The 24375-nt window shown below is 43.3% G+C and overlaps 2 protein-coding genes across 2 annotated transcripts; one reads left to right on the top strand and one right to left on the bottom strand.

The window, feature by feature from the left end:
- Nucleotides 1-10736: 10736 nt before the first annotated feature.
- On the bottom strand, nucleotides 10737-11353 carry LOC146615441 (cornifelin homolog B-like). Its single transcript, XM_085375564.1, has 3 exons — nucleotides 11299-11353; nucleotides 11008-11195; nucleotides 10737-10874 (listed from the first exon to the last, which is right to left on the bottom strand). Exons 1-3 carry the CDS (start codon nucleotides 11351-11353, stop codon nucleotides 10737-10739), a joined length of 381 nt encoding a protein of 126 aa, XP_085231690.1.
- A 9919-nt stretch (nucleotides 11354-21272) lies between these two features.
- On the top strand, nucleotides 21273-23507 carry LOC146615440 (macrophage mannose receptor 1-like). The gene is made up of 4 exons (XM_085376189.1): nucleotides 21273-21306; nucleotides 21526-21900; nucleotides 22593-22943; nucleotides 23164-23507. The coding sequence occupies exons 1-4, from the start codon at nucleotides 21273-21275 to the stop codon at nucleotides 23505-23507; spliced, it is 1104 nt and encodes a 367-aa protein (XP_085232315.1).
- Nucleotides 23508-24375: the final 868 nt, after the last annotated feature.

Here is a 24375-nt window from a genome sequence, read left to right as displayed (position 1 = left end):
CACAAAAATGCTGCAAAACCTGAAACTATAGAAACAGAGAAAGGAAATCAAAAGATCATGCCCAGAAGTTCCTCTATATTTTTAATGAACTTTTCTCTTTGTGTTTTAAGTGCGTTCAAGTTCATTTTAAACATACAAACAAATGCAACATCTATATGTCTGTTGAAGATAAATGTCAAAAAACATACACATATAAATTTACTTTAAAACAAAGTTTCCTTTTATTGTTGTTGTGTTTCTTAAAAAAACAAACGGAAACTGCTGATAATAGTCATGATCATGTTCTAGTCTCAGGTGACTTAGATGTGACTGTTAACGTACACAGGTACGTTAAATTTTTCCAGATTTTTTTAGGGGTCTGATAGTTTGAATAAAGACATTTAGCTGTCATATCAAAAGCAGCGTCAGCTTTGTAATTCAAGTAGAGAATCAACAGTTTCTTTATTCATTCATGTATTTATGTCATGGTCCTGCGGCCATGACTCAGTGACTTTGTGTTTGTGTTCCTTATTGTTATTATTCTCTTTATTATTCTTGGGCTGTTTTGGGATGGTTTGTGTTTTGGGATTTTAGATACTGGGTTTTGGGTTTGTGCTCCCTCTATTGGTCCCTGGTGTTAGTGTTCCCCTGTCTCGTCAGGTTAATCAGGTCCAGCTGTGTCTCCCACCTGTGTGTGATTTCCCAGTGTCTCTTTGTGTACTTATAGTGTGTGTTTTCCTCTGCTCCTCGTCGCGTCGTCTGTGTTCATCCTCTGTGTTACCCTGCGTACTCTGCATTTCTCCGTGAATCCCCTGCGTGCTCTCCCTGCTGTTCTCCCTTCATGTTCAGGTTTGCCACTCCCTTTGTGTAGTTTCTCCCAGTTTAGTTCATCCTTAGTTCTGTTTGCCATCTCCACTTTATGTTCAGTATTGTCAATAAATCACCTTCACATCTGAGTAAGTGCTGCATCTGAGTCCTCCTTTCCACTCTTCACACGGCCGCTGCCCCGGACCGTGACAGTACGACGCGACCACAAGATGGACCCAGCAACGCTTAATCCGTCCAGGGAGCTACGGGAGACGCTCATCGATGCCACACAGGAGCTGATCGACCTGTGGCTGGAAAGCCCGGGTGGCACGTCCCAGCGCGCTATAGAGAGGCGGCTACAGCGTCTGGTGACCGGTCTCCCATGGCTTCTGGACTCGCTCTGTTCGTGGGAGCGGGAGTTTCTCCTTTTGGACCTTGGACTTCACCCCCCGTCTGCATTTACTTTCGAGCAGCCCGAGGCGGTGAGTGAGCGGGATGCATTGGCTTCCCCAGATTCCGGGACTTTGTTTTCTGGGGCTATTCAGAGCGGGATGGGAGACTGTACGGGTCGCTTACCTACCTTCGTGGTAACAGATCCTTCGCAAGTGGGCGTGTACAAACCCTCTGGAAAACCGACAGACTCTGTCTCTGCCGCTCCCTCCGAGCCAGGACTGTATCGCCATTCTCCAGCTCAGTTCTGTGTCCAGCCACAAGCTTTCAGGTCTGCAGCTCAACCGTTAGCCTCCCTACGGACACAATTACCTGCTACTGCCACGCCTCAGCCTCGGCTTCAGCCTCGCCTGATTCTGGTCCAGCTTCATCCTCACCTGGCCCAGCTTCAGCTACAGCTTCATCATCGCCTGGCCCGGCTTCATCCTCGCCTGATTCTGGTCCAGCTTCATCCTCACCTGGCCCAGCTTCAGCTACAGCGTCAGCTTCGCCTGGCCCAGCTTCAGTTACAGCTTCGTCCTCGCCCGGCCCGGCTTCAGCTACAGCTTCTTCATCGCCTGGTCCGGCTTCATCCTCGCCTGGCCCGGTTTCATCCACGCCTGGCCCGGTTTCATCCACGCCTGGCCCGGTTTCATCTCCAGCTTGAGCCTCGCCTGGTCCGGCTTCAGCTTCTGCTTCAGCATCGCCTGGTCCAGCCTTCGTGTCTGCATCCTCGTCTGGTCCAGCCTTCGTGTCTGCATCTTCGTCTGGTCCAGCCTTCGTGTCTGCAGCATCCGCACCATCGCCTGCAGCAGCGTCTTCAGCATCCGCACCATCGCCTGCAGCAGCGTCTTCAGCATCCGCATCATCGCCTGCAGCAGCGTCTTCAGCATCTTCGCCCGCTGCGGCCCCGGCTTCCGTGCCTTCAGCCTCGCCTGGCCCAGCCTCGTTTGGGTCTGGAGCTAAACGGCCGTTTTCTAGACCGCTGGCTAGGCTACTGGCCGGGCGCCGTCGCCTGACTGGCCGCCGTTGCCTTCCGCACGGCCGGCCCCCGGACCGCCATCGCCTGAGCGGCCGCCGTTGCCTTCCACACGGCCGGCCCCCGGACCGCCATCGCCTGAGCGGCCGCCGTTGCCTTCCGCACGGCCGGCCCCCGGACCCTCTTCGCCTGAGCGGCCGCCGTTGCCTTCCGCACGGTCGGCCCCCTGAACTTTTTGCGCGCCGTCACGGCCTTCTTCGTGGACGGCCTCCCGAACTCTTTACGCGCCGCCACGGCCTTCTTCGTGGCCGGCCGCCTGAACTGTGCTTCGGACTCTGCTCCCCTGTGAGTTTTGTGAACGTTTGTTTGGGACTCTGGGGTCTTCGTTTTGGTCATGGCCCGGTCCCTCCGTCCTGGGCCCCCTGCCGCCCGCCCGGGTCTGGTGGTGTGTTTCTGTGGCTGTCAGGGGCCAGCCCTTGAGGGGGGGGTACTGTCATGGTCCTGCGGCCATGACTCAGTGACTTTGTGTTTGTGTTCCTTATTGTTATTATTCTCTTTATTATTCTTGGGCTGTTTTGGGATGGTTTGTGTTTTGGGATTTTAGATACTGGGTTTTGGGTTTGTGCTCCCTCTATTGGTCCCTGGTGTTAGTGTTCCCCTGTCTCGTCAGGTTAATCAGGTCCAGCTGTGTCTCCCACCTGTGTGTGATTTCCCAGTGTCTCTTTGTGTACTTATAGTGTGTGTTTTCCTCTGCTCCTCGTCGCGTCGTCTGTGTTCATCCTCTGTGTTACCCTGCGTACTCTGCATTTCTCCGTGAATCCCCTGCGTGCTCTCCCTGCTGTTCTCCCTTCATGTTCAGGTTTGCCACTCCCTTTGTGTAGTTTCTCCCAGTTTAATTCATCCTTAGTTCTGTTTGCCATCTCCACTTTATGTTCAGTATTGTCAATAAATCACCTTCACATCTGAGTAAGTGCTGCATCTGAGTCCTCCTTTCCACTCTTCACACGGCCGCTGCCCCGGACCGTGACAATTTATTTATTTTGAAATTTAGTGTTCCTTGATCTGGGACAAAGGAACACACACACACACACACACACACATAACAACACCCAGCACGCCCCTGCGGGCGGTTTATCCTTCAAGCTCGGGTCCTCTACCAGAGGCCTGGGAGCTTGAGGGTCCTGCGCAGTATCTTAGCTGTTCCCAGGACTGCGCTCTTCTGGACAGAGATCTCCGATGTTATTCCCGGGATCTGCTGGAGCCACTCGCCTAGCTTGGGAGTCACCGCACCTAGTGCTCCGATTACCACGGGGACCACCGTTACCTTCACCCTCCACATCCTCTCCAGCTCTTCTCTGAGCCCTTGGTATTTCTCCAGCTTCTCGTGTTCCTTCTTCCTGATATTGCTGTCATTCGGAACCGCTACATCGATCACTACGGCCGTCTTCTTCTGTTTGTCTACCACCACTATGTCCGGTTGGTTAGCCACCACCATTTTGTCCGTCTGTATCTGGAAGTCCCACAGGATCTTAGCTCGGTCATTCTCCACCACCCTTGGGGGCATCTCCCATTTTGACCTCGGGACTTCCAGGTTATACTCGGCACAGATGTTCCTGTACACTATGCCGGCCACTTGGTTATGGCGTTCCATGTATGCCTTGCCTGCTAGCATCTTGCACCCTGCTGTTATGTGCTGGATTGTCTCTGGGGCATCTTTACACAGCCTGCACCTGGGGTCTTGCCTGGTGTGATAGACCCCAGCCTCTATGGATCTTGTGCTCAGAGCTTGTTCTTGTGCTGCCATGATTAGTGCCTCTGTGCTGTCTTTCAGTCCAGCTTTGTCCAGCCACTGGTAGGATTTCTGGATATCAGCCACCTCCTCTATCTGCCGGTGGTACATACCGTGCAGGGGCCTGTCCTTCCATGATGGTTCCTCGTCTCCCTCCTCTTTCTTGGGTTTCTGCTGCCTGAGGTATTCACTGAGCACTCGGTCAGTTGGGGCCATCTTCCCAATGTATTCTTGGATGTTCCTTGTCTCATCCTGGACTGTGGTGCTGACACTCACCAGTCCCCGGCCCCCTTCCTTCCGCTTAGCGTACAGCCTCAGGGTGCTGGACTTGGGGTGAAACCCTCCATGCATGGTCAGGAGCTTTCTTGTCTTTATGTCAGTGGCTTCTATCTCCTCCTTTGGCCAGCCTATTACCCCAGCAGGGTACCTGATCACGGGCAGGGCGTATGTGTTGATGGCCCGGATCTTGTTCTTACCATTCAGCTGACTCCTCAGGACTTGCCTGACCCTCTGCAGGTACTTGGTGGTTGCAGCCTTTCTAGCGGCCTCTTCATGGTTCCCATTTGCCTGCGGGATCCCCAGGTACTTGTAACTGTCCTCTATGTCTGCAATGTTGCCTTCTGGTAGTTCAATCCCCTCAGTTCTGACTACCTTCCCTCTCTTTGTTACCATCCGACTACACTTCTCCAGTCCGAACGACATTCCAATGTCACTGCTGTATAGCCTGGTAGTGTGGATCAGTGAATCGATGTCTCGTTCACTCTTGGCATACAGCTTGATGTCATCCATGTACAGGAGGTGGCTGACAACTGCTCCGTTCCGTAGTCGGTATCCGTAGCCAGTCTTGTTAATGATCTCACTGAGGGGGTTCAGGCCTATGCAGAACAGCAGTGGGGACAGAGCATCTCCTTGGTAGATCCCGCACTTGATGGTAACTTGTGCTATGGGCTTGGAGTTGGCCTCTAGTGTTGTACGCCACATCCCCATTGAGTTCCTGATGAAGGCTCTTAGGGTCCCATTGATCTTGTACAATTCTAGGCATTCCAGTATCCAGCTGTGGGGCATTGAGTCATAGGCCTTCTTGTAATCAATCCAGGCAGTGCACAGGTTGGTCAGTCTGGTCTTGCAGTCTCGGCTGATTGTTCTGTCTACCAGTAGCTGGTGTTTTGCGCCTCTGGTATTCTTGCCAATTCCTTTCTGTGTCCCGCTCATGTATTGACCCATGTGCCTGTTCATCTTAGCCGATATGATGCCTGACAGGAGCTTCCATGTAGTACTGAGGCAGGTTATTGGTCGGTAGTTGGAGGGGACCGGTCCCTTCTTGGGGTCCTTGGGGATCAGGACCGTCCGGCCTTCAGTTAGCCATTCCGGGTGTCTCTCGTTAACTAGCAGCTGGTTCATTTGTGCTGCCAGACGCTCGTGGAGTGCAGTCAGCTTCTTCAGCCAGTAGGCGTGAACCATGTCGGGCCCTGGTGCTGTCCAACTCTTCATACTGGAGACCCTTTCTTGGATATCTGCCACTGTGATGGTTACTGGACCCTGTTCAGGGAGGTCGCTGTGGTCTGCCCTCAGATCCACTAGCCACTGAGCATTGCCGTTATGGGTTGCATCCTTCTCCCATATGCTCTTCCAGTATTGCTCCGTCTCCAGCCTTGGTGGTGCTGTTCTCTTATTGTTCCCTTGCCACTGAGAGTACACCTTTGCTGGTTCTGTGGAGAACAGCTGGTTTATTCTCCTGCCTTCTATCTCTCTGGTGTACCTCCTCAAGCGGCTGGCCAAGGCTGTGAGTCTTTGCTTGGCAGTTTCCAAGGCCTCAGGTATGGACAGCTTGCTGTATTTCTTAGGCACCTTATTCGTCGCACCTTTCTGCAACTCCGTTAGTTGGCTAACCTCCCTCCGTGCTACTTTGATCTTGCCCTCTAGCCTCCTTCTCCATGGAGGGTACTGCCCCTTGTGGCTGTTCAACTTGTAGCCAAGCATCTCACTGATCACTGCTGCCGTATTGTAGATCAGCTTGTTAGTGTCGGTAATCGTGGTTGTAGGTATTGTCCGTAGTGCTGCATTAACATCATCTAGCAGACCTTCTGAGGGTACTTCACGTAATCTTGGTAACCGGCTACGGGGGATCCAGGTTTCAAGCTTGGCCATGATCCTATTTTTCAGGTCAGTTCCTCTCGCACTCAACGATCCTTCTCCTATCGCACTTGGGGCTATGTACCCAATCTCGGGTGGGGGTGATGATATCTCCCCCCTGACCTGGCGTCCTGACTCCTCCTTGCCGTAGCATTTGTGTTGTACCTCGTCAATCTCTAGCTGTGAGAGCAGTCCCTTCTTTCGAATGTTGGAACACTGAGCTACTAGTTGTTTCGCCGTCATTGTGGATGTTGGGTATCGAAGAATCCATAGGTCCCTCATCCTATTCATGTAGCCCCTTCCGCCGGGGTTGCTTGCGTAGTAGCATTCCAACAACGCCCTGTTTTCGTCCCTTGCCCACCGATGCCTTCTTGTTCCAGTAGCCCACTTTTCGTCAGGGTGCCCTGGTTCCTCAACACCTGACGCGGACCTTGTTGATCCGGGCGACGTCCGAGCCGGCATGCCTTCATATTTATCTGTCTCGCTCATGTCTGCGGTAGGCTTGCTTAGCATAGGGGGTCTAGCCTTAGGACCCTTACTGGATACAGACGCCCCAGGCAGGAATCGAACTTGCGATCCTCTGTTCCAAAGGCGTGTAGTCTAACCACTACGCTATCCAGCTGCATATATATATATATATATATATATATATGTATGTGTATATATATATATATATATATTAGGGGTGCAACGATATTCGTATCGATATTGAACCGTTCGATACAGTGCTTTCGGTTCGGTACGCATATGTATCGAACAATACAACATTTGTAATTTATTTTATCAACTTTCCTTCTGACGATGCTGTCTGTGTTGAGCGCTCAGTGAATCTGCGTTCGACTGCTCCGCCTAGGGTCGACAGTGCAGCCTAGGCGGAGTAGTCGAACGCAGATTCACTGAGCGCTCAACACAGACAGCATCGTCGGAAGGAAGAGCGCAGGGCAAGCTAGCGAGACAGAAGTTAAGCTCTCCTTGCAACATGGACCTCCCCCACCCTCATTCAGATCTGGCGTTTGGAATTATTTTGGTTTTCATGTGACGTATGACGCTGAAGGTAAGCAAGTCATGGACTAAAGTAAAACAGTATGTTGGATGTGCCATGCAATGCTCAATTACATGGGTGGGAGCTAGTGTGTTAGCGCAGTTAGCTCGTTAACGTGTTGGCCGTCTAGCCCCATGCACGGGGCGATCGGCGGTAGCTCGTTAACGGAGATTTGCCGTGTTGTGGCGTTAACGTCATTTCAACAAGATTAACCTGAAAGCACTAGTGGGAACACAACGAATATGACTGCACATTTACGCCGACATCATCCTAGTGCAAAGACAAAAACAACAAGCATGCTACTAACTTTAGCCGAGTCATTTAGACAGCTGTTTAATATGCTGCTGAGAATATAGCCCAGAAGAAGCGGATAGTATAGCTTTTATTTTGGAAAGAGACATTTCTCTGTAATAAACTCTCTTTTCCAAAGATGAGTGATTCCTCAATCAGATACAGGGCTCGCAATATCGCTAGCCCGACGTCCCGGGGCTAGCGATTTTTTCAGTCGGGGTACCAAAATCTATCTCTGCCCTGCCCGTCGGGCTATTATAGGAAGGAAAAATATATGTCAATGCTTTTGCATTCTTTCGGAAATGTAGCTGGGTAATTATATCATTGGCATCGGTGAGCCACTGTCAATATGTGACATATTGAAATCGTGTTTGAATTTGCGCTTGTTTTTTTGCTTTCACTTTGCAATCGCGTGAACTGTGTATAGAGAGCGACAGCACTGATCTGTGAGTGATGATAATTTGTGCACCAATTCCTCTGACATCGTCTTATTAATTGTTAGCTTACTATGCAAACATGACAAGTGAAATCTCCCGCAGCTTAAACATGTGAGAGGTTGATCGCGCAGAGAATCGCTGAGCTTATGTGAGTGTGTGTGTAAAAGCAGCAGGATATATATTTGACTACGATGACCTTCACAGACAGATATATATTTTAGTTCTGCTGAGCCAAATAAGACAGGTCAGGGTGAAGAAGTGACAGCCAAAGAAAAGCTTACCACAAAACGGAGAAGTTATGACAAATCAGACTATAAGGCAAAAAGAAAGTGCAGCTTTATGGTTTCATGGACAAAATCATTTCTGTGGCTGCAATATGACGAGCTAAATAACCAGGGCTGCACATAAGTGGTCCGCAGGTGCATATTCGCTGTCAAAATAAAAAACAAGGGTTAGGGTTAAATTTAAAAACTGTACTTTTGAGTTAAAATATATATTTATAATTTTAATAAATGACAAATTAAAAAGGCATGAACATTTTTTTTGTATCGAAAAAATATCGAACCGTGACACCAAAGTATCGAACCGAACCGAACCGTGAATTATGTGTATCGTTGCACCCCTAATATATATATATATATATATATATATATATATATATATATATATATATATATATATATATATATATATATATATATATATATATATATATATTTAAACATAACAAACCAAAAAAAGTTTGGGAACCACTGCATCAATTAATTATAATGTTTGTGTTTTTAAAATGTTATTTTATTGTCACAAAATAATGTGCGCTCTCCAATGAGATATAGTACTGTAAGTACTCTTCTAAGGACTTTTTACGACACTGTGGTGGAATGGCAGAGAGGGATGGGGAAACTCAACAAACTGGTCAGGAGGACCAGATCTGTCCTGGACTGTCCGCTGAAGTCCATCGAGCAGGTTGGAGTGGAGAGGATGTTGTCTAAGCTGACATCCATCGTGGACAATACCTCCCATCCCCTGCATGAGCACTGAGCTGCTCGTCCAGCAGTAGACTTTCACTCCCACAGTGTAGGAAGGAGCGCTAGCAGCTGTCAGACAACCAGCTTTTGGTTACTTACTCATCAGCTTGTTTGCCCCCCACACACACACACAGTGTAACACCCAAACTTCTCGTTCGCGGGACAATAAAGGTTTATTCTCTTCTATTGAGAGCGGCTATGCCTACATTACACCACAAGAGGGAGTATATCCTAAATGATCAGATCAAGTTGGAGTAAAGAGGCCAGGCCATTCACTGTTATACAAAAGTCTAGAGATTGTGTACAGAATGTGTAACAATGCGCGATTTCTGTACGTTTGCAGGTGGGCGACCGTGGCTCAGGGGGTTGGGAATCGCATCTGTAACCGGAAGGGCGCCGGTTCGATCCCTGGGCTCTCTGTCCTGGTCGTTGTGTCCCTGGGCAAGACACTTTACCCTACTTGCCTACTGGTGTTGGCCAGAGGGGCGATGGCGCGATATGGCAGCCTCGCTTCTGTCAGTCTGCCCCAGGGCAGCTGTGGCTACAACTGTAGCTTGCCTCCACCAGTGTGTGAATGTGAGAGTGAATGAATAGTGGTATTGTAAAGCGCTTTGGGTGCCTTGAAAAGCGCTATATAAATCCAATCCATTATAAGCAAGCATAAAATAGTCCAGTTGACCTTGGTGTAAGGTTACGTCCATAGGGTGTTTATAGTGCATTTATGGGGGGCATCAGTGTAGATTAGCAATGGTAATAATTATCAGCAGGTAAAGCTAATTCACCAGTCATTTTACCTACCTTGTGGCTGTGGCAGTTTTATTTGTGTACCTAGGTGTAATCACAGTGACACAAGACTCTGAATCACAGTAATCTAGTGGTTATCAGTTTATTTTTGTTCTGCTGTAAGTGTTTGTTGTTCTGAGTTTGAAACCGGTCAGGCCACTCACTGTCACACAATGTATACAACAACACTCTAGAGACTGTGTACAAAATGTGTAATGATGCATTATGTCTGTATATTTGCAGATCATACTGTAATTGTGGACTCATTTTAATCCAACATTGCCGTTGTTCTCCTCTGAAGATCTGCTCTCAGCTGGAAGCCCACCAAGCCAACCATGTTCATGGGTGCATCCGTGACTTTTTACAGAAAGACAAGCATTGCTTCCTTGCTTGTCATGACATCATAGATTCATATGGTGGGATTAAACAGATCTCAAGTAATCATGAAAATCATAGCATCACGGACAAATTGATATTCATGATCTCTTAGACAAGTATTGAAATAGAACATTTCCATTTAGGTATTTTTCACATTTGCATAACATTACAACAACATTACCCGTGACTGTGGGCTGATCTTGTTTACAGCATGTTTTGTTTTTCATGTAACAGGACTTTTGGGTTAGATGGATTTAGTTTGAGATACTTTTACATATACAAAGTTAGTATGTCTAAAAAAGTTACAGATTCACACAGAGATTTAAGAACTTAGTAGAGTTCACTTTTATTTTTGTAGATGTGTTTGAGGGTCATTGATCTCAGTTTCTCAATTGTCATGATCATCATTATTGTAGCATTAAAATAATTAACTTACATGTCACGAGCTAGCTCAGAGAGGCAATGAAAACCATGCATATATAAAACATACGATGCTTGTCTTGAGTGTATCACAGCAGAAATCCTTAGAGGGAAAAGAAAGGTCAAAAGCAAGACCATCATAACCAAATATCAATTAGTTTGGTGAGACCAAACATAACAGATCTTAGAGGACAGATCACACCAACGAGGAGCAACCTCAGCACGAAGCCATAACAAACTCTCAATTTTTCCCAGTGGGTGTAGGCTGCATGTTGACGACATGGGTGCCGTGTTTGCGAATTTTTAACTCGCGATGCAACTGGCACCAGGTGCACCACACACAGACACAGGAAGTGGCGATGTCCTTACAGATAGAGCCCTGTAGAGAAATATTCTGTAACTATACTCATTTTACTACTTGTACCATTTCTTAGTTAGTAATTTACCAGTGGGAGCCTAAAAAAATATCTGTCAGAATAATATTTTTATTAATAAGTGTTATAGGGTTTTACCTGGATGCCATATTTGTGTCGAACGCCAACCCTCAGACCCAAGGCAGCAGGAGGCACAAACAGTGGTATCCCAAAGGCTGATAACACAGCGGGGCTGCAGATGTCACATAATGGGAGACAGCAGTTCTCTTCAAACATTCCTGCAACGGTACAGGCGAGGCAAGGGCAACACCAGAAACCATAGCAGCCTGGAAACAATATTTATGTTTATTTATGTTTTAGTACATTATCTAAATGCAGCATATGATGATAAAAGGGAAATATAAATAAAAAAATTCTTTGGTTGCTTACAAGATTTTATGTCGTCACAACAGCCAAAGAGGTCAGTATTCCAGTTGGCTGTCATTGTTGTTGACTGGTTACTGTACCTGTTAATACATGGAAATCAGTACCAAGCAAGAACACCTAATGCAAAACTTTCACGTTTAGCACATATTCCTCACTAAGAGGCTGATTTAACAAGACAAAGAACAAGTTTTGTTTTCTAAATGTCATGTGACTTCCCTCACACCCAGGTAGCTGCCCCTCTCTGAGCCCAGCTCTGCTGGAGGTTTCTTGGTAAAAGGGAGTTTTTCTCCCCCTATGCTTGCTCACAGGGGGTGATCTGATTGTTGGGGTTTTCTCTCTATTATTCTAGGGTCGTTTGCTTTACAGTACAAAACACTTTGAAGCAAATGCTCTTGCTATATAAATAAAATTGAATTGAACTGAATTGAACATCAAAAGGTATCTAATGTACACTAAGTGAATATGTTTGCAAGTTAAAAAGGAGTAGGAAGAATAGAAGGATTACTGGGATGGCACTGGACCATAGGCAAATCCCTATAAAAAAAAACTTTAAATCCCAGCTTGACAGCTATTTCATTTGTATGAAGACCAAATATTTATGACCTCATGGTATTGCATACAATAAATGCAACTTTGACTGTGTTGTTTTGATGAGTGATATCTAAGTGTTGCACACTCAGAGAGACATGACTTCACTCTCTTTATTCTCCTCACTTCAGGTTTGGAGTTTACAGGCAGCATAGCATATCATCACCAAACAATGCTCTCAAACACTGTTTTTTCTTCTTCTGCGCTTACTGATGACATCACAACTCTGAACTCTGACCTCCTAGAATTAGTGAACTAAAATAATTCAGCCCTCCATCCATCCATCCATCCATCCATCCATTTTCTTCCATTTATCCGAGGCCGGATCGTGGGGGCAGCAGCCCAAGCAGAGAAGCCCAGACCTCCCTCTCCCCAGCCACCTCCTCCAGCTGTCCAGGGGAACACCAATGCGTTCCCAGGCCAGCCGAGAGATATAATCTCTCCAGCATGTCCTGGGTCTGCCCCGGGGCCTCCTCCCAGTGGGACATGCTCAGAACACCTCACCCAGGAGGCATCCTTGTCAGATGCCCGAACCACCTCAACTAGTTCCTTTCGATGTGGAGGAGTAGCGGCTCTACTCTGAGCCCCTCCCGGATGGCCAAACTTCTCACCCTATCTCTAAGGGAATCGCTACCTTATCGTGGTGGAGGGGTTTGTGTGTCTCAGGGGTCCCAGGGGCTATGTTGTCTGGGGGCTTCTGCCCCCCTGATAGGGTCTCCCATGGCAAATTGGTCCTGGGTGAGGGACCAGACAAAGAGCGATTCAGAAGACCCCTATGACAAGACCATCGAGGGAACAGTTCACCCTGCCTGGGATAGGGTTACTGGGGCCCCACCCTGGAGCCAGGCCTGGGGACGGTGCCCGAGGGTGAGCGTCAGGTGGCCAGGCATTAGTCCATGGAGCCGGCTGGGCACAGCCAGAAAAGGGGACATGGGCCCATCCTCCTGCAGGCCCACCACCCACAGGAGGTGCCATAGGGGTCGGGTGCACTGTGAGCCGGGCGGCAAGCCAGGAGCGGAGGTCCTGGTGGACCGATCCTGGCTACCAAGACTAAAATAATTCCCTGAAACTTTTTTCCAAAAATAAAACACAATTAAATCAGCGTATTTAGAGATTTCCCCAAAGATTACGAAAATGTCTGTTTTATAACCACTCTTAAAACGCGACAAAGGCAGTGCAATCAGTAAATGGATTTGTTAACAGCAACATTGGGTAGTGTTAAGCTGTGTGTATGAAATGTGTTACCATGTTGTTAACCACACCTAAGCAATGCACTTACCTGGAAGCCACTACCACACAGTTGTATCAAGAACAAGGGCGAGGTAGCTCAGTGTGGGAAAAGTAAATTACACGATTGTGCAATCCCACTTGGAGGAAAAACACAACACTAGTTGTTTGACTGATGAATGATTTACAGAGCTGAGTTAGAATTGTATGCACTTTAAAAAGATAACTTTTACAGAAGGAGAAAAAAAGACACAAACTCGACACAGTGCCACGTGCATCAGTTACAAAACATTAGTTAGAAATAATAAACATGTTTTTAAAATACTCAGTGACCATAAATGTTTGTTAAAAGACCAGAATGATTACATTAGTTTACATCTTTCAGGTGAAAGCCAGAACAGATCAGTTTTATGTTAGATCTGCAAGCTTTTGTAGACGTTTACAAGTCATCTTCCAAATGTAGCTTTTTACACCTCAGAAAATATATATTTTTAAAATACGATAAAAATGATTTCTTCTCTGTTCTAGCTGTTTGATATAATCTCACACCTCTCACTGTTTTGATTATAAATTTCCATTTTTACTAGCAACCAAAAAATCTTACCTGTTAAAGCTGGAAGTCTTGTTGTGAAGTCAGGAAGCTTTGAGAGAACATGCTGCATGTGCACCGTGCATTACTCAGATACCTCGGAAAAAAATGCAGCCGAACCAGAACTATTACACATAAAAAAAGGTTAAAACAACAACGTGCACTGAGGTGTGGCAAACCTGTTGACCACATCGCTGTAAACACAGTCAGTGTGCTTCTTTTGGATGGCCAAACCTCAATTTCCTTTTTTTTTTTTTAATTTAACAACAGGCGTGTTGTTAAAGAAATCACAATAATGTGATTGATATTGTCATGCTGATGTTTTTTCATTGTCATCATTTGGTTAATGGTACGTGATGTGCAAAGTGGTCATCAGTCAGTTGGATGATTGAAACCAAAATGTAATTTAACAAATGTATTAGCCTTAAAAAAATTAAAAAAATAATCTGCCAAAATTATTTAAACGTCTGATCTCTCTTTTAAAGATTTCTTTTAGGTTTTTTAGCCTTTATTGTAGCCTTTATTCTGCTTAGTTTGACTGCCAAACACTGACTGACGTTTATGTGCAATTTTTCAAACTGCACACATGTCTTTGCAGTTTTCTTGTTTTCTTTAAGATCGTTATTTGATATGTTTTTCCACAAAAATGACTCACATTTTCCTCACACTCAACCTTAATCCAGTTTTGCAAACTGAGGTCATCTGATGATGTAAGTACATTTTGAGTTTCACCAGCAGATGTTAAAAATGAATGTCTGGAAATGGGTAAAAGTTCAGTCGAAAAAGATTTAAGAATTGTGAATTTTCCCTTTTCTAAATATTTTTAATAATATTATTTAAATTCAATAAGAAATTCAATAAGGTTTTATTTATATAGCACCACATTAAAGTTTTCCTTTGGCTTTTTATATTGTAAAGACCTTACAATATGAAATAGACGAGCCACATGATCAAACGAACCTTTAAGCACAGCACTTGGTGGGAAGGAGGAACTCGATTTTAACAGGAAGGACCTTTAGCTGTCCTATAGGCTCAGGGTGGGGCAGCTAGCATCCAGCTTGACCAGTATAGAGGTGAGAGACGAGAGAAAAGGACCGCTTAGAGAGATCTTGGATAAAACGCAGACTGTGGCAGCAGACAAACATTGCCATGCAGCGGTGGTGTGAATAAACGCACTGGGAGAGAAAAGAGGGGAAGACATTTTCAGTGCATCATGGGAAGTCAACCAGCAGCGCGAACCTACAGCAGAACAACTAAAGGATGGTTCAGGGTTATCTGATTCAGCCCAACAACTATAAGTTTTATAAAAAAGAAAAGGTTGGGATGTTTGTCCTGGACATTTGTTTAATGTGACAGATGGCAAAAGTGTTGCCCAGAGGTGCAGCTCGTTGTAAATGTTGAGCACACCCTCTGAATGCTCTAAAGAGAGCTCCACAGTCTCTAAATATGATGAAAATGAGTGCTTGAATGATTAAAGGCAAGTAAAACTCTTTTCTCCCCCTGAAGGGAGTGAGTATGTAATTGGTTTCATTTGTTTAGTTTTTTTGTCTGTCTGTCCATCTGTCGAGTCACCACAGTTTTCAAAGTATGTTCAAATTTTATGTGAGGGTAGATACTAAGAACAGCACAGGCAATTTCTTTTTGCCCAAAATCAGTGAAAACTTTATATTACTCACAATTTTTTGTGAAGCATTTTCAAACTTCAAAGTATACTAGGCCTTGGGGGACACAAGTACCTAGTGTGGCTAAGCATCTGACCTTGAGCTTCAAATTTCAAGAGAATCTCAAGGTTTCCTTTTAGCTCATATAAGCCAAAATCTGCTCCATACAAATGGTTAAAGATTATAAACTACACCTTATGTATAGGTACAAGGTCAGGGTCATAAAATTTAGGATAAAGCTTTAGTTTCCAAAGGATCATATCCAAACTTTTAAATGATATATTAGTTATTAGGGGTTATAAGAACTTTCTTTGAGCTCTTTGAAACATTTTTTTTCAATACACATTAAATGAGTTCACAATGACACAAAAAGATGAATACACTACACCAGATTTCCATCTCAGTATAAACGTCAGTGTTTTTGTGTAGCCCTTGCCCTTCGGGGCTCTCTAAGGGCTCCTGTTGTTTTTTGCAGTTACTTTTCTTTAAATGTAAATTCTGAGTTTGTCATGTTTGTCATGTATAATTAGAATCTTATAAGAATCTTAAAATCAGTACGATAATGTACAGTGTAAAGCCTGAGTGATGTGTTCATACATACTAACACCTGTTAAAAGACAAGTGTTAGACTAACTGCAAACGCTGGAGAGAAGGCTGTTTAAATAGAGAGACGTGCAGTAGTCCAGGCTAGAGGTGATGGACGCATGAATGAGTTTTTCTAGGTCTTTAGGAGGAAAATAAGGCTTCATTTTGGCAATTTCATGTAACTGATAAAAACTTTGGACACTTGCTTCTCACTTGCAGTATACCTTACTCCTTTACTAGATTTAAAAAGCAAGTTTATTTATTTAGTCAATTTAATTTTGGTGATAATAACTTTCACAGGATTTTATACAAAATGGTATCTTAAACAGAATTTTGAGAAATACAGAACTAATATTTTTGAGTCTTGGTTCCTGTTTTGATTTTATGATTGTGTTTCTTGTGTTTTCGTTTTTCTGTTTTCGTTTTTTTTTTTTTTTTGCCTGTCCCGTTTGGATCTTTAGCCATCAGAATTGTTGTCTGAAGGCCAAGAAAGATGCCAAGTGGATTTACTTTACCAAGTGGATCATCATGGCCTTGCCATATTGGTCCATTTGACCTTTATTATAATTATGTATTTATTTTATTTTCGTTTTTTAAAGATAAGACAGACATGACTGGGGGATTGGACAGGGAGAAAGAATGACAGAAAGAGAGGGAGAGAAAGAAAAATAGAGGGGAGAAGAGAAGGTGAGAAAGGGGGGAAGGGAAAAAAAAGAAAAACAAACAAAACAACTGGATCACCTGTATGGAGATAAAAAACCAGAAGAGAAAACAAACAACAAAGAGCAACATAATAAAAACAACACCATCACAAGAAACTAGCTAACAATAGATAACAGTAGATACTTTTTTAATTTCACCTGTTAAGAATGAAAAAAGAAAACAAGCAGAAGAAAACGAGAGCTATAGAATAAACAACATCACGATGATATATGGGAATATAACTGTAAATACTAAATATTAAACATTATTGTGCAGCACGTAAGATCGAGAGCGCACAGTGTGCTTTGAGGTAGGAGCCAAAAAGGGTGTAGTTTGTGTGTGTGATCACCCGTGTGTACACCTGTGAGCATGGACGTGTTTGTTTTTAAAAGGTTCCTTCATGTAATGATCTGCTAGAGGGTGTGGGGGGGGCACAGCCCTGTCTGTTTTCCTAGTGGTGGCTATAGCTGACCTGTGTGTGGACCTCACCTCAGCTCACAGAACCTGAGACTGTTCACTATGTTTAGCTCGCTGAATGATACAGATGATCCAAAAAGTTTTTTCTTGAGATTTGGTGGCTCATACTGTATTTTATTGTCTGTTTCCGATGCACTTGTACAGATAGTGGATGTAGCTTCATAATAACAAAGCATTAGCTGATAGCTTAGCACTCTACCCTCAACAAATGCAGTACTCTATGGCTCCAGCAAAACCAGCATGGTGGTAGTCAAAACACTTAAAAAGCGTTGGGGCTTGAAAATGTGCACTCCACAGAAGGACGGTGGAGACAGTGGTACTGACAGAAAGACAGGAGCCAAACCTGAAGGAGGCAGAGCTCAAGATGTTGAGATGTTTGCTGAGAGTGACCAGAAATGACAGGATTAGGAAGAAGTATATCAGAGGAACAGAGTCGGGCTGAGCAGTTTGGATTGAGGAGCAGTAGAGCGTCTGTTTGGCCTCTTGTCTCTTCTGCTTACATGACATTATGTAAATTAGATGTTGAAGGATGTAATGGAATTCAGACTTATTTTTTAATATTCAAATGCAGATTACAGTCCTCCTGTTCCAGCAGTAAATTCTTCCTTAGCCCACAAAGGGGAGACAATCAAAGACGAATGAAGACCAATGTCCAGGTCTGAATGTTTTTACCATTTTCTTTTATAAAAATATTTATTTGAAGTCTTTTTTATTTGTTTGTTTGTTTGTTTTTTTACAGTGAATGGAGGCAGATATTCCTAAAACTTGAAGTAACAATAGTAAAGTCTGTACATTTCCATGCTTTCTTTACTGTTCTTCCTCGAAATAGACTTTATTTTATAAACCAGAGAAAGTGGTGCCAGTAGTGCTAACATGAAATTGTCATGGTCCGGGTGAGTGCTTGGGTTTTTCCACCGAGTCGTCATTTCCACCCCTGGGTGGAGTCACTGCATTCCTGCGTGTCTCCACACCTGCTGGCAACTGAGCTGCCAGTACTGATGAGCAGTGCTCACCACGACTCTTTGCCAAGTCTTCAGCTAACCACAGTTAGTGCTGGCCACCACAGAGTTTCACAGAAAGAGGGTTTTGTTCATAGAAACATTTATTCAGCCTTTGTTTTCCTTCCCTCAGCCGTCCTGTTGTCTGCCACCTCCATCCTCTGGCAATGCACTCCTTCATCCTGAAGCTGGTTTTTACTCGGCAGCTCTTTGCATCACAGCACCCCTTGGATCAGATTGGTGATCAATTAGATCACCAATCTGATCTAATCTGACCACTTACCCCGCCCTTGCTGTTCCAGCTCCCAGTTTGGAGAGCTGCTTCCAGCTACACTGCAACAGGTTTAAGCTGCTGAGGGTTTTACTTGAGTATTTTCTCTTCACTCACCATTTTCACTCTCTTAGTTTTGATATAACTTTTTACTTATTAGTTATCATTCAAAAACACCCAGAGGCGGTCAAGTGGGAGTGACTGTTCTTACAGACACTGGGAAAGTGTGCACGAGTTGAAGAAGAGCTGTCTAAAACTGACAGTGGCACTACGAAATGTGCAATGACTGCATTAAACAAAGAAGGAAAATGGAGCGCTGATGATTGTAACAACACAAAACCTTTCTTTTGCTATGATGGTGAGATTTCTAAATAAGGTCTTTGTCAGCATTCTTACTTAATTAATTTTAGAATTTTAAGTAAGATGCCATATTGAAATGAAGAAAGCAAAGCAATGAAGTAAAGTAAGAAAAGTAAAGATGATACGGGGAAAATGTTAAAGTCAAAACGTAAAGCCTAACTCGTACTTTTTCTTCTGTTTGTTTTTTTGTGCCCTGTTTTGTTTCGCCTCACATTTTAATGTCGTTCTTACTGAAGCCCGATGTCCTCAGATTCAACCAAACATCTGTGTTTACTCATGGCAGAAATGTTGATCCCGATCAAAGAAAGCAAATAACGGGATGAGGCCTGAAATTACTGCAGAGTGCACCTTTGACCTGGTCTCCATCATGAACATGGAACAGCAGGAACTGGTGAAGGAGGCAGCCAAGAACACCAACACATCTGGCTGGGACTGTGCTACAGCTGTGCTCTTGATCTCTGGTTCTGGGTCAGTGATCAGCTTCTCTGCTATGATAACTGGACCAATGAGACAGAGACTGGACAGTTTGACATGTCTGTAGAAGCAAGTAGGAGAAGACGAGTGGTCCAAGAAAACAGATGAAGAGTTAAACTTCATCTATTCTTTCTGACAGGCTTACCGGTGATAGACCTTATATTTCTAGCAAGTCTGGAAAAATACAATATTGTTGCATCGTCCAGGCTACAAACAATAATAACTTTTCTTTTGTGTTTATTCTCCGTTTACTTCTTTGAACACTGTTATATATTTATTACAGGATGACCACACTAGTATAAAACACCTCACTACACATAAGATGTGTATTATTGGGAAATTATACTTAAATATTGATCTATATAACATTGATAAGAATGAGTGTTTTTCCTTGTGACACTTTGTGTTTGCAGACCAACATGAAAAACTGCAGCGACCCAACCAGTCACTACGAGATTTTAATCTTCTTTGCATCCAGTTTCATCCAGCGAGAACCAACAAAGTCTAATAACAATATGTGCATGATGAAGTTACAAACCTTAATATAATTCTGTTCGTATGTTTTTAATGACTATTCGGTGTGGACCACATTTTTCTACAGTCATGTTTCAGTGTTTTTCTCTGAGCGGTGTGACATTCAGTGTTGTCTCCATCGATGTGGGATGTGCCAGCCTTTGTGGCTGGTCTCCTGTCCCTCTTATTCAAGGTAAGTGATGGAACAAACACTTGGTTTCTTTTTCATTTGCTATAAAAATGATTTGCAAACAACTGTAAAGGAGCCAGCACCCTGTGTTCACCTTTATGGGTTTATTAATCGCTCAGGGACACTTTCACTCTCAGCACCCACGGCAGCCAGTTCTGCAGTCAGCTGCACCCTCCCCCTCCATCTCCGGTCTGTGACATCACTGAAAAGGGGGAAAACCTCATCATAAATCATCCCCACCTGACCCACCAACCTCCCTGGCACCACCCGTCCCCTGCAGTTGATCCAGGGACCACACCTCCACCACAATTAGATTTACTGATCACTGCAAACTTTGATATAAATCTACTAGAATTTGACACATCACAGATAGTCACACACTTGAGTATTATCACTGGCTCACGTGGCTGACATCCACCAGCTGTGTGTGCTTTTTAAATAGGAAAAAAGGGATTCGTGGGAGTAAAAGTTTCAGTTCATCTTCATAAAGTACACTGATAGAAAGCAGATGTCAAATGCTGCATCTTTAGAGTAGCTATAAATAACCATATGATATGAATCTCACCTTCAAAGTGGATGAAAGGCATTATGGTGACAGATAATTTGAATTTATTGAAATGTTTTTGTTTTTTAAATGTGCAATAGCTGCACATTTCCTGGTCCGGTTTTGAATTTAAGATCGGCCTGTCGTCTTTCCTGTTTTCCATGGCTTCATCTAGATTAGATTGTGAATGACTGACTTCTGTTTTGAATGTTCAAATACATAATACAGAATCCTCTTGTTAGAGCTGAATGTTTCATTCAATGACCCAGAATAAGAACAGATCAGAGTGAAGCAGGGACAGAGGAACAACCTGACGTAAGTAGAAACTTTGTAGTGTAATTTGACATTATTGGCTCAGAATAGAGGTTAAAATGTATTTCTTTAGAGATTGATATTAATGTATTTTCACATATTAAATGTAGAGCCCATGTTTTATTCTTGTTTGCTGTCACAGGGGGTGGCTATAATGACAGAAACAAAAATAGCAATATAAGGCAGTGATGAAATAGTCCTGCAGTAAAACAGTTTGTGTTAAAACGGCTGTTCCAAGCTGTGAAATTGCAAAACAAAACAAAAAGTCTCAGCTTCTTGTTTATTTTCCTTGTTTAGTTGCATTTTTATCATCTGCACATTTCCCTCCTTTGTTATTGCTATCCGTCCTTCTATTGAGCTTTCTTAGACAAAGCAGTGAAACCATATTAACTTTGACAATTGTCTTTTCTCCACTTCTAAAAACAACAACAATTTTAAAAAAACTAACCACACACTGAAATACTGGGTCTATCAAACAGAGCAAAGATGCACTGGAGACCTTTTCTGCTCATTCTAATGGGTAAGTAGATCATTTTACTGGAAAAACTACAAAATAATTCACTTCAGATTAGTGCACTGTTACTGTGTAATCACTAAAAGCACTGAAACTACTCGTTTTAGGCATGTGTTGCTTTCTTTATGTGATGTCTTCCCTCCTGATTTAACTTTCTTAACAACTTCTCTGACATCATTATGTTTATACATTTATGAAGGTGTATATTTGTTTTTTTCTTTTTAGGTCAGTGTTCCTTGTTTTCATGCCAGCGCTATAAGTACTATTTTATTAAAGAGCCTAAAACATGGGACGAAGCTCAGAGCTACTGTAGAGAAGGATATAAAGACCTGGCCACAGTGCCTGACGTGACATATAGGGAGACTCTGTACATAGATTCTACAGAGAATCAAGAAAACGCCTGGATTGGGCTGTACAGCATATCAGGAAGAGAAAACTGGTCTCTGCCAGGAGTGGAGTTCCATGATAAAGAGATGAAATGGAAAGTAGGGGAACCTAATGATAAACCTGAACATCTTGAGAACTGTGGACGGATTAAAAGCCCTGATGGGCTGGTGGATGTTGGCTGTTCTAACAATCACGCTTTTGTCTGCTATAATGGTGAGAATAAGGCAATCATTAATTAATTAATTAAATAACTGTTCATATTTAAATATAATTCACCTCTAATGAATATGAAAAGAAGCACTGCTTTTTTTTTTTTTAGAGCAGAGCAGACTGTATGTTTCATTGATTTACTGCACCATCTTGTGGTGCCAAATGGTATTACACAAAATAACATAAAATTCAAATTCAAATTTTATTTGTCACATACACAGTCATACACAGTACGATATGCAGTGAAATGCTTAGACAACTGCTCGTGACCTAAAATAAAAGACTATGAAAAGGAAAGGAAATAAATTGGGTAAATTTAACTGGGAAAGAATAAAACTTCAGAGAACTGTTTCTCTGCCACACAGAGCAAAGACATCCTGAGCATGATGTCACAGCAGTGGGTATTCCCCTAACGTTGCTACAGAGAGTAAAACATGAAAGTACTTTTACAATCATACTTCAGCTTTGGACTCTTTTTTAAGTCGCATTTTTTGTTAGTGGGTTGTTTCGACATGCAGTATGAATTATTGAGCTAGTCATTAATTATTGATCTTATTGTTACAATACAGCACAATGAAAGGATCACAATTTTCAGTATTCCAGGTTAATATTTTCCAGTTTTCATGAAAAAAAACTATTGTCTGAGATCAAAAAATTTGCATTTCTTGTGACACTTTTTTCTCTTTATTCCACAGAACAAAACAAATCACTCCATTTGATTGACACAAAAAAAAAGTGGCGTGAGGCTCAGAGCTACTGCAGACAGCACCACACAGACCTGGCCAGTGGAGCAGAACAGTTAAAGGAAGCAGTCAGTAAATTATCTCGTAAACCACCATCATGGATCGGCCTGTTCAGAGACACCTGGAGGTGGTCAGATGGGAGTAATTCTTCTTACAGACACTGGGAAAGTGTCGATGAGTTGACTGTAGAGCTGTCTAAAACTGACAGCGGCACCAGGAAGTGTACGATGATTGCATTAAACAAAGAAGGAAAATGGAGCGCTGATGATTGTAACAACACAAAACCTTTCTTCTGCTATGATGGTGAGATTTGCAAAGATTCAGCTTTTACATCTGGTTTCTGTCAGTTTTCTTACTGAAGGAATAAATGTTAAAATAATTTTTTAAATCTTTCTTATTCTCACTGAAAGAAGTGTACATGAGGAACGCTGGTATAAGTTTCATCATCAAGCTAAATAACACAAACTACTATGGAGTTTTCTTCTGTTCTTATAAACGAACATCATGTGTTCTTTCATGACAGAAAAATGGATCCTGATCAATGAAAGCAAAAATTGGGACGACGCCTTAATTTACTGCAGAAAGCACCATGATGGCCTGGTCTCCATCACAAGCAGTGAACAGCAAGAATTGGTGAAGGAGAAAGCCAAGAATGCCACCACTCCGTATGTCTGGCTGGGACTGCGCTACAGCTGCGCTCTCGATCTGTGGTTCTGGGTCAATGACCAGCTTGCCTGCTATCAGAACTGGGCCAATGAGACAGACACTGGACATTGCAACCTGGCTGTAGCCATGGAGACAGGAGGAGAACATAAATGGTTCAAGAAAGATGATGGAGAGAAGTTTAACTTCATCTGTTCTCTGTGACTGGTTTTAAAAGCAGTGTAGCAGCCATGGGTTAAAAATGTGCCAATACTAGAAACAGATGACACATAACAATCATTTAAGTTGATCAGGCATAAAATTATGACCCCGGACATGTAAGGTGAATTACACTGATTATCTCTTCATCATAGAGCCTGTTAGTGGGTGGGATACATCAGGGACTAAGGCAACATTTGGTCCTCAAAGCTAATGTGTTAGAAGCTGTTTTTTATTTTTCAAACTGTAGAATGCTTTATTCCTAAATAAGTTTAAAAGCGATACGTACTGTAGAGTAAAATATACCACAGCATTTGTATGCTTATATAAACTTTCCATAATCTGACAAAGATACAAGATTTATAGTAATACTTATCCTGAGCAAGTAACAATTTTTTATTTAAAAAAAACAACATACAAAGAGAAACAAAAACCTTTGATTAAAGAAAGAAAAATAATAGCATGAGGCCTTAAAATAATGCAGAGTGCATGTTTGACCTGGTCTCCATCACAAACCCGGAACAGCAGGAACTGGTGAAGGAGGCAGCCAAGAACACCAACACAGCCCACGTCTGGCTGGGACTGTGCTACAGCTGTGCTCTTGATCTGTGGCTCTGGGTCAATGACCGGCTTTGTCTGCTATGAGAACTGGACCAATGAGACAGAGACCGACTGCAGCAACGGAGAAAGAAAAACAAGAGTTACAATCACAGCCTAAAAACACTGTTAAAAGTACGTTTTCTCTGTTTCCAGGCTAGAAACAAGCGACACATAACAACGATAGCATTTCTTTGTTTTTCTTTTTCTTTTGAAGTTTATTTCTTTGTATTCTGTCACATATTTGTTACAAAATAGGAATCTGTTCTAGCTCAAT

The sequence above is a fragment of the Diplotaxodon limnothrissa genome, linkage group LG17, assembly GCF_057381915.1.
Source record: "Diplotaxodon limnothrissa isolate DT_005_m linkage group LG17, D_limnothrissa_male_GT1.1, whole genome shotgun sequence".
NCBI lineage: Eukaryota > Metazoa > Chordata > Actinopteri > Cichliformes > Cichlidae > Diplotaxodon > Diplotaxodon limnothrissa.
This window is presented reverse-complemented; position numbering and strand designations above follow the sequence as displayed.

Excerpts from the sequence above, each read along its gene's own strand:
- LOC146615440 (XM_085376189.1), top strand. The coding sequence starts at position 21,273 with ATGCACTGGAGACCTTTTCTGCTCATTCTAATGG. Across the intron at positions 21,307-21,525 it reads TTTTCTGCTCATTCTAATGG|GTCAGTGTTCCTTGTTTTCA; the intron begins GTAAGTAGATCA and ends TTTTCTTTTTAG. Across the intron at positions 22,944-23,163 it reads ACCTTTCTTCTGCTATGATG|AAAAATGGATCCTGATCAAT; the intron begins GTGAGATTTGCA and ends CTTTCATGACAG.
- LOC146615441 (XM_085375564.1), bottom strand. The coding sequence starts at position 11,353 with ATGACAGCCAACTGGAATACTGACCTCTTTGGCTGTTGTGACGACATA. Across the intron at positions 11,196-11,298 it reads TTGTGACGACATAAAATCTT|GCTGCTATGGTTTCTGGTGT; the intron begins GTAAGCAACCAA and ends TATTGTTTCCAG. Across the intron at positions 10,875-11,007 it reads GACACAAATATGGCATCCAG|GGCTCTATCTGTAAGGACAT; the intron begins GTAAAACCCTAT and ends ATTTCTCTACAG.